Source organism: Daphnia magna, linkage group LG7, assembly GCF_020631705.1.
Source record: "Daphnia magna isolate NIES linkage group LG7, ASM2063170v1.1, whole genome shotgun sequence".
Classification (NCBI taxonomy): Eukaryota; Metazoa; Arthropoda; class Branchiopoda; order Diplostraca; family Daphniidae; genus Daphnia; species Daphnia magna.
In genome coordinates, this window is record NC_059188.1 from 10,710,996 (window position 1) to 10,727,066 (window position 16,071).

Genomic DNA, 16,071 nt, shown 5'->3' on the forward strand with positions numbered 1-16,071 from the left:
ATTCAAAAAAATGTTTTTTGAGTCGATACGATAATTATTTTAAAATATTAAATTTTAATCAAAATAACAAATTGAGTTGAATACAAAATCGAATTTAAAATTGGCTGAATTGATTTAATAATCTGCTCACCAGATGTCTGTTTGTTTATTTTTGTACAACGATTCATTCGCCTATTCATGTAAATGTCACTTATTTTCCAAAAAGTGATATGCAGGATTTTTTCGACAACGACATGCGTTGCTGGGCAAGATCGTCGTTATCGCGCGGTTGGCCGCAAAGGTTGGCAACGCAACCTTGTCCCACGTTCAGCTCTTCATTTACCCCGTCCCGAAATGGAGGACGGCGGTGATGATCTGCAGAAAACGGAACTTTTAAGGACATTAGAAAATTTCAAATGGCTCGGGAACAAAGCTCCCTGCTTCCCTGTGAATGGAAATAAGGTTTATTTTTGTTTACTTCTGATTTGAAAAACTGCTTTTAGAATATTTGTTGTGCTTTTAGATTCATGTTTTGTCCGGTCCAGATAGTTTCTACAAAACACTTATTGAAAAAACTAGTCAAGCAAAGCAGAGAATCACATTAGCATCTCTGTACCTTGGAACAGGAGATCATGAACATGAGCTTGTCAAAACAATTGAAAGTACCTTGAAAAGGAACCCTGATTCTAACCTTAAAATTCGTGTTTTATTGGATGCAACAAGAGGATCTAGGGGAGCTCAACAAAATTCTCGTACTATGCTGCTGCCGTTACTGCAATCACACAGCCAACAGTGTTCAGTCCATTTTTATCATACTCCAGCTCTGAGAGGAATACTAAAGAAAATTCTTCCAGAAAGGTGGAATGAAGTTGTTGGTCTGCAACACATGAAAGTTTATATATTTGATGATTCCCTGCTTATTAGTGGCGCAAATTTAAGCCACGATTACTTCACGAATCGACAAGATCGATACCTCGTTGTGGAAGACTCCAAAGAGTTAGTGGATTTCTTTGACAAACTTGTAGAAACTGTCTGCCAATTTTCGTTCCAGTTGAATGAAAACAATCACCTCAACTTGAATTCAGATTTTCCTCATCACCCAAGTGATTCCAATCAGCATGAATTTACACAAGAAGCAAAACGGAGAATTGAGAACTTATTTGAAAAGCAACCGAAAGCGTCCTCCTCGGTATTGCAGTGGCCGAACCCCTACTCATATGACACCTGGATCTTTCCGTTTGTCCAAATGGGGCAATTAAACATTTATATGGATAACATCCTAACTCGTGAGATTCTGGAAAAGGTGCCAAAGAATGCCGAATTATGTTTAGCTACTGGCTACTTTAACCTTACCCAGGAATACATGGAGAGCTTGCTGGAACACTCTTCGCCAAATATTCATATTTTAATGGCACATCCGCTGGTAACCATATTTTTTATGATTCCTGCAACATTTGTGCATTTACTTTAACATGTTTACTAGGCCAATGGATTTTTCGGGGCCAAAGGTTTTGCAGGTGGAATCCCGTCGGGTTATACGTTACTGGCCTACCAATTTTATCGGCGTGTGATAGATAAAGCGCTGGAAACTCGTATCCGATTGTGGGAATATCGACGGCAAAATTGGACCTTTCACGCCAAAGGGTTATGGATATCTTTTGGTCGAGAAGATCCTCGACCCTCTTTTACTCTAGTAGGATCTCCCAATTTTGGTAAGAAAGTCTTTTCCTTCACGTCAAATGTAAATTATACTACTAGTTCTTCTTTTTGCAGGATATCGTTCCGTTTACCGAGACTTGGAAGCGCAGCTGGCAGTAGTGACCATCAATTCTAGCCTTCGTGATCAGCTACATCAAGAGCGAAAGAATCTTTTCCAACAAGCGGAGCTAGTCAGTGCCACCACTTTCGATCAGCCAGAAAGAAAGATACCTCTTTGGGTTCGCGTCGTCATCAAAGTGTTTCGTCGATTCTTTTAGTCGAGAAACAACAACAAAGTAATCATGATATGTTGTTGTGTTGCACTCTGCACCGGTGATCCGATCCATGTGCCACCACTTCCAAGTTTTTGCCTTTCTATGCAATACCATCAAGTGGAAATAGAAATGAAATCGTATTTACATGTGCCGCGTGCTGCCAATTGCAATACTACATCATACTATACTAATGTTAGTGGATTAGATTAGATTCATTTCATCCGCATTCGGGTTTCTGATGTGAATGCCTGTGCACTTAGAAGTTCAAGGGGAAATGTTCGAGTGAACTCGTATGTGGTACGAAATTATCATTAAAGAAGTTACAAAACGTATTATTTAACTGAGTAAGACTGTTGCCATCAGTTCAAATTTCATACAATCCATCAAGGTCAGAAGCCAAAAAAAAAAAAAAAAACAGGGTGTCATGTTGGGACGAAGTGGCACCGGTCATTTAAAACTAATGATGAAACATGGAAACGGCTGATTGTTGTTTTCTAAGAAATTGTAAAGCTAGCATCAGCATCCATATACCGTTACTACATTAGCTGATTTTACAAAATAATGCTAACGAGTTGGTAACTGATAGTTGAGGCCAAATGTGAAATAATGTGCTATAAAATGCACTTCTAAAAGCTTTTTAAAGCAACAGATTATAGTTAAAACAAGCCACCGATTGCCAATAGCTGTCACAGAAAATGCTCTAAATTCAAAATCAAAAAATATCATTGCAAAAACTAAATGTACAGCAGCGTATTGAAGTCGTGTTCTATCTGAATGGAACACACTCCACTCTGCTACAGTTGTTCAATATTCCAGTTCTTGACGTCTACTGGTTATTCATTTGGAATAACTGTAGTGCTTTTTATAGACTGGGGAATTTTGGGTTCGAACACAAGACCGTATTCTGTCGTGTCACGAGTCTGTATCACAAAGCACTATGCCACGGAATCCCATACAAAGTTTGAGAAACAAAAATATTGACCTACAAAAGTTGGGGCTGTGCAAACCCATTTCCCCTAGCAACCATCGCCGTTGTAGTCTTGGAGAAAATGAAGATGTTGAATTTATTATAGGCAAATGTCGTGGCATTTTCGAAAATGATGCTTTTGCGAATGGTAACGCTGGGACCGGAAGCTTATAGTTAAAACAAGCGACCGATAGCTGTCACAGACATATAGTGTTTTCCAGTGCTATTAAAAATTGTTATTAAATAACCTTGATCACGATTACTATTTTCCTGTAGAAAATCATTGATTGACTAATGTTTTTCATTGACTCTTTTCTGCTTCGTTGGTTCAATCATGAGTTTTCTTTAACCCAGAAAGGTTCATTTGAACTAACACTCGCACCAAATAAATTCAAAAAGCTCTGTAAATAGTTGCAAAATTTAAATGTACAGTGACCATTTGAAGCTATGTCTTACTTGAGCGGGACACACTCCACCGTGGCCACAATATTTCGATATACCAGTTCTTGACGACTACCAATTATTCATTAGGAATAACGGTAGCGCTTTTTGATAGAACTGGAGAACACGAGGTTCGAACACGGGACCATTATGTATCGTATTACGAATCCGCAGCGCTAACCAACATACCAAGGGTTTACACATTGAAAATACACAAACCTAACGAATATTAGGGCTATGGAAACCCGTGTTACCCATTAACTGTCCTAATTTAGTCTTGGAGAATATTAACAAACTGAAATTATTATAGATAAATATCGTGGCATTTTCGAAAATGATGCTTTTGCGATTTGTAACGAGGGGATGTGCTTTGTTATGAACTCCCTTTTCTGAGAAAGAAGATTGGAAACTGATGCAAAATGTGGTAAAAAATCAGTGAACATTTGTGAATCTCGTTCACAAAATTTTAATTCAGATATTGGCAACATTAAGAGCATGAAATTTGCTTGAACGTGATTGTCGTGACTACAATGGGGAAAAAAGAACCCTTTAGTGCTAAAATTGAAGGCTAGTAAAACGAACCATCAAAACAAAATAAAGAACATTACTTGGTCTTCGGTTATCCAGCAGAAACTTGTTGGAGATACACAGAGACAGAAATCGAACTACTCAGGCACGGTATATAAAAAATCATTTGCTCAAAGTCCCCGTGAACAATTCGAGGTGGAGGCGGAGTGATGAAACAAGAAAAAATAGGTAAGCGGCCATCATGGATTTTTGATTCCTCTTCCCCTTTTCTTAATTTCAATACACTGAAAAATTCCCTACCTATAAAATTTGCAGTTCCCAGAACTGCTGAAATTAAATAGTTCAAACAAAAGCCAAGTGTCGATGTTATCAAAACAAATATCTGTTGCAATAAATCCCCACAAGGACTATCATTCGGAATTCATTAGCTTCGACGTGTCAACTATTTAAACCGAACAGCAGCGTGTGTTCCATTTGAATAGTGTTAAACGCTCTGTTTACATGACAGCCATTAAGAGTATGAACAATTTTGACCTAACCGAACGATCAAAGATCACGAACAATTTTGATTTGTGATTTAATGGGGGGCTAACTAATGGCTAAATAGGTTGCATCATCATGGCTTTCAAGTTTGCCAAGAAAATCGAACCCACACTTCTCATTGTCATTGTGCTCCAACTGTTATGTTTGGCCCTCATATGTTTGATCTCCTATTTTGGAATACTGAACTATAATGACCTTAACTTTTTAGCCAAAAAGGAAGACACGGAGTCGGCCTATTATTCATTCAATCCACCGGATGCGGAAATGATATTGAACGAGCACCTAATCAGCTCCTGTCTCCCCGACTTTTAACGATTGTAAACAAAATGAATTCAGATAATTTTGCTAGCTGACAATCTTTATATACTTTACGAAGACTTATTAAAACAAATGTTGTTAAAACACCAATGGGCGCAATCGACTAGGAACTGTAATCTTTTTATGTTTACCAACGAGTTATGTCAATCGTCAATCGTGCAAGACATTGACCTGCAAGCAGGCTTTTGCATTGGATAGCTGACTTGAATGTAAGTGTGCACAGCTTTCGTTTTCTCGTCGGTAATCCAGTTGACGGTGATGATGGTTCCAGGAAAGTTGTACGAATACGATCCCTTGGAAGCCACTCCAATATCTTCTGGTTTGGTACCGAATTTCTTCACTTTCCCATCTTCGTAATCTTCTGTTCCATCAGCCATATCCAAACTATACAGACAATAGTTAGCCACACAGTTTCATATGTCAAAATAAAATATGTACTTACTCATGCACATCGTTTCCATCTACGTTGATTTCGTTGGTGGTTGAGGTTATGGCGATGTCTTCCTTATCGTTGGTGGGTGCTGCAACAACCACAGCGAAGAGGGCCACTACAATCGTCTAGAAATCAGAACAGATATCCTTTTGAATTGCAACAGAAAAGCGAAAAACTGGAACGTCTGATGACTTACGGTTCGCATCTTAAAGATTTGAAAGGCTTCGGTCTACTGGAGAAAGACAAAAGATGATCTTCCTGTTCGCTTTCTGTTTATATACGATTCACGGACACCTGGGCTGACTAACGATTTTGCAAAAAAACAAACAAAAAAACGTGTGGTGACCTTTACATCAAACACTCTTTCACCGAGCTATAACAGCTCCGCGAGATACGAAGAGAGAAAGGAGAACAACTGCCGGTACTATTACCATACCGTGGCTCTATTGGCTAAAAAAGAAACACCAAGGTCTGCGACAGGATTTTTATTGCAAAATGATCCGTCTCATTCAGGGTCATATCTAACACTTTTACTCGTTCGTTCGTCTATAGCTGGAACTATCGTTTGAGGCTATTGGAATACACGAAAGCCTATACCTTTACTAGTTTCTGATGGGCAAAAATTTTTTCGATTGATATTGTCAAGGTGTTAGTTCGGGTAATACGAGAAAGTGGATTCAAGGATTTACACAGGTAAAAGGATGAATATGCTGACGTTTTGGAAGGTAACAATTTGCGTGCTGTGCATCACTTTGTTTCCTTTTAAGGTATAATGAATGTGCGCGATCTTTGGCTTTTTATTTTAGCCCATCGTTTTTAATAAAAATGGAAATTGCAGGGGCACAAGGTGTACCGTATGAGTGAATAGAGCTTCGCGAACTTTCCAGGTTTTTGTTGTGAACGATTCACACGTCAAGAACAATTTCCTTTTCCCAACTTCCTTGGCCGAGTTAAGTAAACACGCATACGTAGCACATAAACGATTGACGTAGGGCTGGATTTATGGGTTTCTGCTTTAAAGAAAAGAACAAAGTAAAAGCCCAACCACTCGGTTTGATACTGTTCCACACAGAGACGCTGGAGACAATGTACACAAATCTAACCATTTTATACACAACTTTCAAAACCGACTGTGAAAGTAAAAGTTCATTTTAATTTTATCGAAAAGGAAAAGAAATGTGGAAATGGGAATATACCAGAGCTTGAAATACACGAGATATCCTAATGGCGTTTCATCCCTCCACTTCTGTTTGAATAAATGTGTCGGTTTACATCACACACTCGACTTGCACGCGCCATAGTTGTAGGTGGAGTAAACAAGTGACCTTCTATTGCGATTGGAATTCAGACTGCAGGTGAGCAGAATGAAAAAAAAAACTATAAATGCCCCGTTTGGAGTCTGAGAAAAATGAGGTAAGAGGCAGGGATGGAATTTGTGTTGCATCCAGGAGAAAAGGTCATTTCGAATTTCCGTTCCACCACTCTAAAATTACACCTGCAGACAATCTGCAAGGACACACGTGTGGAGGATAGGAGATCATTTTTCAGGGAGGGCAAGGTCACCTTTTTCCTAAAACAACAACATGATTACGCCACTTCAGTTACATTTTATCGTCATTATCGTGGAACGGTGCAATCCACTTGTACACATTGTGAGAAAATGAGCCAAATGCATAACAGCTTTTGAATAGAACTGAAATGTATTTATTTTTCTTAAAGATAATAACACGCAATAACTTTCATATGATACATCCCAACCCTGAATGCAAGCTTTCTATGTACACTGGAACAGTGTTTGGAAAAATTATTTACAGATACAGACCCAAAAAAGTTATAGATTATAGATTATCCAGAGTCGATTACAGAGCGCCAGCAGCTTTCAAGTCAGCCAAGAGTTTGACGACATGTTCGGGCATCGGGGGAGGAGTTGGTAGATGGTCACCTGTAGCCTGGAATCCCTTCTCATCAGCTACCCAGTTAACGGTGATCACAACGCCATCCGGAGAAGTGTAGGAGTAGGATCCCCTGGACACTGTTCCAATGTCTTCAGGTTTTGGACCAACTTGTTTCTGGCTGCCACTTTCTTCAACTTTGGTTCCATCAGCGGTCTCAAAGCTATTCACGTTTTGTTATATAATAACAATAAGAATACATCAGGATTTTAATAAACTTACGCATAAGTATAACTTCCATCTGCGTTCGTTTCGCTATTGGATGAGACGATGGCCACTGGCTCCTGCTGAGCGGCAACGAGAGCCACGAGGATCGCTACGATAATTGCCTTTAAATGTACAAAGGAGCATTTTAAATACATCCGAGCAAAGAAGAAAACAAGGAACTTACGATTTTCATTGTAGAACTAGGAGTTGCTGTTGTACTGAAGACGGAGGAGAGAAGTGTGATGATAAGTATTAGACTGTCGCACGTTTTTATACAAAAAGGAGGGATATGGAAATGGTTGTGTATCAGTGTTACTGAACTGTACAGTCAACATTGTTCGAAGGTGGGGGGATCAGCTTACATGCAAATGAGAGAAAGCTGAAAAATGTTATAGCAGGACATGACGGCAGTTAATTCCGTCTGCAAAGTTTTCCAAAGATGAGAAGTGAACGTCTGGCAAAAAATAAGAAAAGCGAGGGTCATCCTTTTACTTTGGTTCGTTTTGTTATGTCGGTGCTTTCGAAACGCGTTGTTCCATTGCCCACTTTCTCAGTTCCTTTCGTTTCTCGGTAGACCTTCGGTGGTATTGTTGACGGGTTTGTTAAAGAGTGACATCATTATTTACACGACAATCACTTGTGGTGTATTTGAGTGCCAATTGTTCACGCTCCTGCAAAATGGGTCGTTCGTATTTAGAGAAATTAGTTGACATAGACCAAGCGGGTTTTTATTAGCTTCTAATTCATTCAGTCCGATACATTTGCAGTGAACGTGATTAACTCCAGATGCCCTAGGTAATATATAAAATCTGCAAAATCATTTAAGGGCGTTGACATTCTTAAAGTGGTAAGTAAAATTTGAGTAGTTGCAGCATAAAATCTGATTTGATTTTATTGAACTGATATAAGCTTTAAATGATGGTCCCCGCCTTCATGATATAATTCCCCAAATAAAAAAAAAATAAGATTTATAATTCAACATATAGATAATCTGCTAATATAGATTGTTATTTCAACATACGTCGAGTGGCCAACAAACAAAGATCTGGATAATTCTTGATCAGCCTCTCCCAATCATCTTGTTTGCATATTTCTTTTCCACATGATTCCATGAAAGTGAGCGTTGCTTCTTTAAGGGAATAGATTGAGTGAACGTGCGCCCACGCCATTAGATTAATAGCGTTCTCCAATTTGATGCAAGATAACAAGAATTGGACACATTCGTATTTCAGGTCGTCAACGTCGTACATATCGGCCGCAATAAACAAAGGCTGGGCGTTTTCCTCTGACAACTTTGACGATGTTCGACCAGAGTAAATGTAATGGAGCAATTGTTTGAAAATATCCGGTTTGATGTCTTTGATGCAAACTTTTCTCGTGTTTGTTTCTTGCATTCCGCTCTGGAACATGGCTGCGAAGACGGAGCTCCTAACCGACAAAATAGCGACATGACCGCCGATGGACTCGTATTTTTCGGCTGTGTCGAATTGGAATGTAACATCGCAATTGAACTGATTGACGTACAAATTAATGATTTGCATCTGTGCGTTCATCTCGCCAGTCGTTCTTGAAAAGTTGATCCACAGCACGCAAGGGATCTTCATTTGCTGTAACTCCGAAGGTGGAGATACAAGGGGCATTTTAGCGGACTTCAAATTTCAAACTTTTTAAATTTTCTCGTGTTTGTTTCTTTCATTCTGCTCTGGAACATGGCTGCGAAGACGGAGCTCCTAACCGACAAAATAGCGACATGACCACCGATTGACTCGTTTTTTTCGGCTGCGTCGAAATGGAATGTAACATCGCAGTTCAACTGATTGACGTACAAACTAACGAATTGCTTTTGTGCGTTCCTCTCGCCAGTCGTTCTTGAAAAGTGGATCCACAGCACGCAAGGGATCTTCATTTGCTGCAACTCAAAACGTTTAGATTCATAATACATTTCTGCGGACTTCCATTGACCTGGAGAGATCTGCTTCAAAAAGAATGTCGGACATGCATTGATGCTGGCACAAACAGCAGTTGGCCTGCGGTGACTATCCTCACAGCAAACGAGAGGTGAGATGTTTGAAAAACACGACGACGTGTTCTCCAAGGAGAGTTCGACTCCATATTCAAAGCTGGATGAGGAAGTTTCGTAATCAACAGGTTCGTAGGACAGATGCAAGGAAAAGAGCCCCGGACAAATGTCGTTGAGCTCAAATTTCACCTCTTGGCGTGACGTTTCATACTCGGTGGTGTTGAATGTCCCTTCAATTTTAAAATAACCATCATTCTGATCTGTTACTTGAAAATCAGGTACAGGTAATGGGCGCTTGACAAAAGAAAAAAGAAAAAAGAAACAAACAAAGGGAAAAATGTTTAGAGAAACGAAACATGTAATACTTTAGACGAAATTACTTACTGCCTTGAAGCTTTTAGCCTGTTCCCTTACACGCCTGCTCATTTTCTCAAGTTTTCTTTTTTATCTTCTCTTCTTATGCGAAAGTCGTTTGAGATTATCGCGTTAGATGCACAACGCCTAAAAAAATCGTGAAAGAACAAATAGAGTAATAAATTTAGAGAATCCCGTTCAACTGTCTAATGGAACATACACGAACTTCAATTATTTCCTCTTTACTGAAATCTTTTTTCTACTCGAAGAAACTAAAATGTGAGAGATAAGAGATAAGATACTATGTTTTGTTGGAATTTAGCAGAGAAAATAACACACTTTGATTAGGTAGACTTGTATTCAATTTATTGTTGCTTCAAGTTGTCTAGAACTTGGTTAGACTCTTCTGAATCAGAAGGAAGATGAAAACGTTCTCAGACCTTGAGAGTATATGGACTGAAAAAACCTTGTTCTCGACCCTAGGAAAGAGGAACAACAAAACTACGCATAGACGATTGTTTAAGTGGAAATGAAACAAAACGTTTATGCAGAAGGACAACGTTTGACAACAGATTCTGAGTTGACTTCCAACAAACATATTTTGCATGGTCGCTTGAGTCTAGTTCACACGTACGATAACAACTTAACTCCAAATTATCAGCGAAATAGTTATGACGACACCTCGGCTGCGACCCTAAAGATACGTAAATTGCAAATAATCATTTAATTTCTGCTTCAATTAGACATAGGTGATATTGATAATGGAATTTCATTAGTTTAAAGTCGTCTATTTACCTTTCCTTTTAATAAGTATGATATCAGCAAACTGGAAATAAGAGTAGGCTCCTACATCATCTGAAAACCAACATGCAAGACAATCTGTCTACTTAAAGACAATTTGATTCCACATTTTAATTGTTAAAAATGCAAACTGAAACGACGACACGTACACCTTACAGGTAATGACGTAACAGCCAATATGTTTACCCTTTTTGACGTTTTTGTTTCCTGGAAAGAGCTTTAAAGGGCTCCTAAAATTGGTTCGATCCATTTGCAGTAAAATGCATCCCAGATTTCTCAGGTAAAATTTCTCATTTAATATTCAATTTGCTTTAAATTAAGGAACAAGCATGAAAAACTTCACGTAATTTATCAAACTGGCAAATGAAACTCGACAAGTTGCAGCACCAAATCAGATTTTTTATTAAACAGATTTCAGTTTTTTCTCCATCTTGATGACATAACATCCCAATTTAGAAATTGATTTAATTTTCAACATATAGATACTCTGCCCGACAGAGAGTGTTATTTCCACATGCTTCGAGTGGCTAACAAACAAAGATCTGGATAACTCTTGATCAGTCTCTCCCAATCATCTTGTTTGCATATTTCTTTTCCATGTGATGCCACGAAAGCGAGTGCTGCTTCTTTAAGGGAATCGACTGCATGGACGTGTGCCCACGCCATTAGATTAATAGCGTTCTCCAATTTGATGCAAGTTAACAAGAACTGAACACACTCGTCTTTCAGGTCCTCAATGTCGTACATATCGGCCGCAACAAACAAAGGCTGGGCGTTTTCCTCTGACAACTTTGTCGATGTTCGACCAGAGTAAATGTAATGGAGCAATTGTTTGAAAATATCCGGTTTGATGTCTTTGATGCAAACTTTTCTCGTACTCGTTTCTTGCATTCTGTCGTAGAACATGGCAGCGAAGACGGAGCTTCTGGCCAACAAAACGATGACATGACCACCGATCGGCTCGTCTTCATTGATCTCATGGAAACTGAACGTAACGTCACAGTTTAATTGATTGACGTACAAGTTCGTGAATTGCCCTACCTCTTCGTGAATTGCGTTAATCTCTCCAACACTTTGATAAAACTTGATCCAAAATTGGCAAGGAATTTCAGTTGCATCCCAATCTGGAATGACGGGGAACGTTTCGGACTTCCATACAATGTAAGGTAACTGGTCCAAAATGATTTTCTGACATCTACCGACGCGAGCCCATACAGCAGCTGATTGGTCCCTACCATCCATAGAAATTAACCACTGCGATGTTGGGCATGCTTCAGGCTTCAGCTTGAGATTCATCATGAACTGAGTATCGGGTGAGCACTCACATTGATCAGGATCAGGATCTTGCTTGTAGAACTTCAAGGTGAGCTTGTAGAAAGCTGAGGAATATTGGTCGAGTTTAAACGTCGTCTCTTGGCTTCCTCTTGCGTTTCCAATTGAGCTGATGTCGAATGCCCATTTAATATGATACAATCCGTCAGATAGCGCTGTTACCTGAACGTTTGATGGAACATTCACCGATATCGAAGAAACATCTGAATCTGACAAACTGGCCATTTTCGTACTTGCCTCCAGAAGCACACTCTTTTTCTCCGACATTACTTAGTAGATAATGAAGTAAAACACACTATTAATTGCACTCGGCACAGCTGTTGAATTTCCTACTATCCTTTACCCAAGGGGTTTTTGAGAATTTCCTCCTTGGCGAAACGAAACACAAGAGATTAAATCAAGCACAATCGAACACCAACCCGAGGCGACATTACATCAAGTGACACCTAAGCTGCACTTGTTTGCACAGATTTTTCTTCGATTCCCTTCCCTTCCTCTCATTCCCTTCCTCTTCTTTTCTAGTTTACCTTCCCCTTTGCACCGATGTCCGTCGGCGTTATTCAATTGGGCGGCGGAGATGCAACATCTACGTTAACCAACGGCTCACATACGAATGAAAATGTCGCGTTTTTAAAGCCGAGTTACTCTTCATGGAAGAGCTATAGTGCACGAATAAATGTGGTGCACAGAGTGCCAATTATTTGAACGAACACTGTAGCAATAGACTTTTTTAGACTTAGCAATTACTTTTCCTTTGGCAATTGCGATTTAACGTAACCAGAGAAAAACAGACTATTCTCAACTGATCGCACATTCGCTTCTTTGCTTTTTAATTTTCACCAGTTTGAAGGAAAAAAGTGAATGTGTACTTTAATGAGTTAATGAATTAACGTGATGTCAAGATTGGAATTGCAGGAATAACTATAACTGCTAGAATTTAGTAGTGACGATCCTAGATTGTTTTATTTCCGACAACTGGAATAACACCTAAACAATGCGTGAGCCAATTAGTGCCAATATCGGCCGCAAGGTGATATGGAGGATTCTTGCATGTCATTAACGGTGTTGATGCGTCATGCCACACCCTAAATCGTGAGTGCTTGAAAGTAATATGAAATTTTAAACATTTAATTAAGTTATTTGTTTTATAGACAAGTCAAATGATATTCATCATTGTTTTCCCAATAATGTTCATTTAAGACATTGCGTAATATTTTCTCAGAATTTAAATGGGAGTTAGTTTTATGTCGGAAATTGCCCGATTTTTTTATCAACGTGGTTTGGTGCCTAAATTCACGGTATATAAGAGTTGAGTGCATTTCGATGTGTAGCGGCACTTGAAATGACTGGGTATGTCACCCTCCCAATGTTGGGATTGCTAGTAACCAAGAGTCTGTAAGCAAATACAACTCGAAAGGTGAAGCGTTGGTATGGGATTGGCCCACCATTCCAATGCAAGGCTGAATAGAGAGGTAAGAGCTATCAGCTGATGTCACGATGTGGGTCATATAGTACAGCAATATGATCCGGGCCAACATCGTGACAGTTCTGGAGGATACTAGCATGTCATTCAAGAGCTTAGCGCAACCTTTTTTTTTTTTTCAATAATTAAAATCTAAACTGGCAAACCAAAACTTCTAACATCTAGTCCGAATATTTGAGCATTTCCTTTTAAGGGAATTTCAGATTGAAATTAGGAAATTAACATTAGTGGTGGAAATGCAAACTAAAAAATTTTACGCTACATCCTGCTACGCAATTAAACACGGTTAATAAGATAAGTGGATTTCAACCTTGCCCAACTCAATGTTAATTGGCTAATGCAATGAATTAAAGCAATGTTCTATGCTACGCAACCAAATGGCTATATAAATTATACCAAACTCATGAAAACCAAAGAGGTAATTCTCACTATTGTTCTAGTGTATAAATGCGTTCAGCAATTACAGTGTTGTAGAGAAACAAATAGTTTTCATTATCTTTATTTGATACAGAATAAAGACAACGAGGGGATTTGTTAACGGCATTATATCTGTATTCAACAATTCATTTGGAAACATTTGTATGGAACGACTAGTGAATGCATAAATGGAAATACTTGGAACGAGGACTGTAAATGATAAAACCAAATCTGAATATTCCATCATCGAGCTTGATGGACAGCGCAATTTTCACGATTAATAGTACTTGGGAGCCTCAGTGTAGTAGGATGGGGTTGCATAGGTTGTTGTGTAGTACTTCGGTGCCTCGGTGTAGTAGCTAGGAGTAACATATGCTGTGGTATACTCGGGGGCCTTTGTAGTATAATATCTTGGAGCCTCAGTCTGGTAATATTTAGGGGCCTCAGTGTAGTAAGCTGGAGCAGCGTAAGTGGTTGTGTAGTATTCAGCAGCCTTTGTGGTGTAGTATTCAGCAGCCTCAGTGTAGTAAGTTGGAGCAGCGTAGGTGGTGGTGTAGTACTTGGGCGCCTCAGTGTAGTAGCTTGGGGCACCGTACGTTGTGGTGTATTCGGGGGCCTTTGTAGTATAATATTGCGGTGCCTCAGTCTGGTAATACTTGGGAGACTCAGTGTAGTAAGCTGGAGCAGCGTATGTTGTGGTGTAGTATTCAGCTTTCTTCGTGTAATACTCCGGGGCGGCAGTTGTGTAGTATTCAGTTGCCTTTGTGGTATAGTATTGAGGAGCTTCGGTGTAGTAAACCGGAGCGGCATATGTTGTAGTGTAGTACTTCGGGGCTTCTGTATAATAGCTTGGAGCCGCATATGTTGTAGTGTATTGTGGAGCCGAATATTTGGGAGCCTCAGTGTAATAGGCTGGAGCGGCGTAAGTGGTGGTGTAGTATTCAGCTTTCTTTGTGTAGTACTCTGGGGCTTTAGTTGTGTAGTATTCAGCAGCCTCAGTATAGTAAGACGGAGCAGCATAAGTTGTGGTGTAGTAGCTAGGTTCGACGTAGTACGAAGGAGCAGTCGTGGTGTAGTAACTTGGGGCAGCGTAGTACTTCGGGGCTTCAGTGTAGTAGGTCGGCTCGGAGTAATAAGATGGGGCGGCTTCAGTGTAGTAGGTTGGTGCTACATAATACTTAGGCGCCTCTGTAGTTGTGTAGTACGACACGGTTGTAGTGTAGCTTGGAGCAGAGTAATATTTCGGGGCCTCGGTGTAGTAAACTGGTGAAGCGTAAGTTGTGGTGTAATACTCAGGGGCCTTTGTGGTATAGTAGGTGGGAGCCTCGGTGTAGTAGCTTGGAGTGGTATAATATACTGGCGCTTCCGTGTAATAGCTCGGTGCGGAGTAGTATTTTGGTTCCTCCATATAGTAAGTGGGAGCTGCATACGTGGTGGTGTAGTATTCAGGAGCATAGTACATGGGAGCCTCGGTGTAGTAAGTGGGGGACGCATATGTTGTGGGGTAGTACTCGGGCGCCTTTGTAGTGTAGTAAGTGGGGGCCGCATACGCAGTGGTGTAGTACGGCGCAGCAGTGGTGTAGTACGGCGCAGCAGTGGTGTAGTACGGCGCAGCAGTGGTGTAGTACGGCGCAGCAGTGGTGTAGTACGGCGCAGCAGTGGTGTAGTACGGCGCAGCAGTGGTGTAGTACGGCGCAGCAGTGGTGTAGTACGGCGCAGCAGTGGTCGTCTGGTATGAATAACTACCGTACTCGGAAGAAGACGAACCCATCGGCACACCCACGGTCCACCCAGCCATCAGTGACACGACAGCCAGTAGCAGCATAATACCATAGGAAGCTGCCGGAATCAAACCATTGGTTTTAATAAACCAGTTACATAATTGCAGTCATCTTAACTTCCAACAATCAATCCACCTCTATATACTAATTACTAAATCCATTAACTCAACAATTGCATCGTCATATTAACACACCCAAAATGATGAGACAAGTTGAAATGTATACGTTACCCATAATTTCAGGCTGCAACTTGAAGACACTAAATTATTCAGCTATTAGAACTCGTAGACTGCTATTATTCTACTGTATCAGAGGTGCTCACTCGACTGATTTCTATCTTCAGTCGGGCCTCTTTTTATACGATTCCATGTGATCCTGATTCTTCTTTTAAGCCTAGAGGGTTAACCTGTTTATTCTGACATAACAGCCAATATTCCTTACCCTACCTCTAACGCACGTGTCGTGTGCTAGGGTAGAGGGTAGGAAATATCGAACAAAGGGATAATTATCTTGCCCATCCTAATGAATCATTGTCGTTGGTA

The 16,071-nt window shown here is 40.0% G+C and overlaps 7 protein-coding genes across 9 annotated transcripts; 1 reads left to right on the forward strand and 6 right to left on the reverse strand.

Moving 5' to 3' along the window:
- Positions 1 to 144: 144 nt before the first annotated feature.
- Positions 145 to 2,096, forward strand: LOC116927643 (CDP-diacylglycerol--glycerol-3-phosphate 3-phosphatidyltransferase, mitochondrial). Its single transcript, XM_032934674.2, has 4 exons — positions 145 to 441; positions 503 to 1,402; positions 1,463 to 1,691; positions 1,753 to 2,096. Exons 1-4 carry the CDS (start codon positions 184 to 186, stop codon positions 1,953 to 1,955), a joined length of 1,590 nt encoding a protein of 529 aa, XP_032790565.2. The 5' UTR covers positions 145 to 183; the 3' UTR covers positions 1,956 to 2,096.
- A 2,672-nt stretch (positions 2,097 to 4,768) lies between these two features.
- On the reverse strand, positions 4,769 to 6,524 carry LOC123474578. 3 transcript variants are annotated; one of them, XM_045176809.1, is made up of 5 exons: positions 6,379 to 6,503; positions 6,036 to 6,192; positions 5,379 to 5,485; positions 5,192 to 5,307; positions 4,769 to 5,133 (listed from the first exon to the last, which is right to left on the reverse strand). In XM_045176809.1, the coding sequence occupies exons 3-5, from the start codon at positions 5,385 to 5,387 to the stop codon at positions 4,893 to 4,895; spliced, it is 366 nt and encodes a 121-aa protein (XP_045032744.1). In that variant the 5' UTR covers positions 5,388 to 5,485; positions 6,036 to 6,192; positions 6,379 to 6,503; the 3' UTR covers positions 4,769 to 4,892. The 3 variants fall into 3 exon arrangements, with proteins under 3 accessions (XP_045032744.1, XP_045032743.1, XP_045032745.1); XM_045176808.1 differs by lacking the exon at positions 6,036 to 6,192 and having other exon boundaries at positions 6,379 to 6,524; XM_045176810.1 differs by lacking the exons at positions 6,036 to 6,192; positions 6,379 to 6,503 and adding an exon at positions 5,898 to 5,916.
- A 339-nt stretch (positions 6,525 to 6,863) lies between these two features.
- Positions 6,864 to 7,670, reverse strand: LOC116927667 (larval cuticle protein LCP-22). The gene is made up of 3 exons (XM_032934714.2): positions 7,526 to 7,670; positions 7,357 to 7,463; positions 6,864 to 7,297 (listed from the first exon to the last, which is right to left on the reverse strand). The coding sequence occupies exons 1-3, from the start codon at positions 7,532 to 7,534 to the stop codon at positions 7,042 to 7,044; spliced, it is 372 nt and encodes a 123-aa protein (XP_032790605.2). The 5' UTR covers positions 7,535 to 7,670; the 3' UTR covers positions 6,864 to 7,041.
- A 545-nt stretch (positions 7,671 to 8,215) lies between these two features.
- LOC123474577 (speckle-type POZ protein B-like) lies at positions 8,216 to 8,959 on the reverse strand. Its single transcript, XM_045176807.1, has one exon. The coding sequence runs from the start codon at positions 8,943 to 8,945 to the stop codon at positions 8,349 to 8,351; it is 597 nt and encodes a 198-aa protein (XP_045032742.1). The 5' UTR covers positions 8,946 to 8,959; the 3' UTR covers positions 8,216 to 8,348.
- A 33-nt stretch (positions 8,960 to 8,992) lies between these two features.
- LOC116927655 lies at positions 8,993 to 9,974 on the reverse strand. Its single transcript, XM_032934702.2, has 2 exons — positions 9,746 to 9,974; positions 8,993 to 9,655 (listed from the first exon to the last, which is right to left on the reverse strand). The coding sequence occupies exons 1-2, from the start codon at positions 9,785 to 9,787 to the stop codon at positions 8,993 to 8,995; spliced, it is 705 nt and encodes a 234-aa protein (XP_032790593.2). The 5' UTR covers positions 9,788 to 9,974.
- Positions 9,975 to 10,894: 920 nt separating this feature from the next.
- On the reverse strand, positions 10,895 to 12,333 carry LOC123474576 (BTB/POZ domain-containing protein 6-like). The gene has a single exon (XM_045176806.1). The coding sequence runs from the start codon at positions 12,113 to 12,115 to the stop codon at positions 11,021 to 11,023; it is 1,095 nt and encodes a 364-aa protein (XP_045032741.1). The 5' UTR covers positions 12,116 to 12,333; the 3' UTR covers positions 10,895 to 11,020.
- A 1,528-nt stretch (positions 12,334 to 13,861) lies between these two features.
- On the reverse strand, positions 13,862 to 15,917 carry LOC116935755 (extensin-2). Its single transcript, XM_032943007.2, has 2 exons — positions 15,760 to 15,917; positions 13,862 to 15,587 (listed from the first exon to the last, which is right to left on the reverse strand). The coding sequence occupies exons 1-2, from the start codon at positions 15,761 to 15,763 to the stop codon at positions 14,026 to 14,028; spliced, it is 1,566 nt and encodes a 521-aa protein (XP_032798898.2). The 5' UTR covers positions 15,764 to 15,917; the 3' UTR covers positions 13,862 to 14,025.
- Between the last annotated feature and the right edge of the window lie 154 nt (positions 15,918 to 16,071).

Coding starts and splice junctions, on each gene's coding strand:
- LOC116927643 (XM_032934674.2), top strand. CDS start 184: ATGTCACTTATTTTCCAAAAAGTGATATGCAGGATTTTTTCGACAACG. Junction 442..502: donor TCCCTGTGAATGGAAATAAG/GTTTATTTTTGT, acceptor TTGTGCTTTTAG/ATTCATGTTTTGTCCGGTCC. Junction 1,692..1,752: donor AGTAGGATCTCCCAATTTTG/GTAAGAAAGTCT, acceptor TTCTTTTTGCAG/GATATCGTTCCGTTTACCGA.
- LOC123474578 (XM_045176808.1), bottom strand. Junction 5,134..5,191: donor GATGGAAACGATGTGCATGA/GTAAGTACATAT, acceptor TTGTCTGTATAG/TTTGGATATGGCTGATGGAA.
- LOC116927667 (XM_032934714.2), bottom strand. Junction 7,298..7,356: donor GATGGAAGTTATACTTATGC/GTAAGTTTATTA, acceptor AAACGTGAATAG/CTTTGAGACCGCTGATGGAA.
- LOC123474577 (XM_045176807.1), bottom strand. CDS start 8,945: ATGAAGATCCCTTGCGTGCTGTGGATCAACTTTTCAAGAACGACTGGC.
- LOC116927655 (XM_032934702.2), bottom strand. CDS start 9,787: ATGAGCAGGCGTGTAAGGGAACAGGCTAAAAGCTTCAAGGCA. Junction 9,656..9,745: donor AGGCTAAAAGCTTCAAGGCA/GTAAGTAATTTC, acceptor TCTTTTGTCAAG/CGCCCATTACCTGTACCTGA.
- LOC123474576 (XM_045176806.1), bottom strand. CDS start 12,115: ATGTCGGAGAAAAAGAGTGTGCTTCTGGAGGCAAGTACGAAAATGGCC.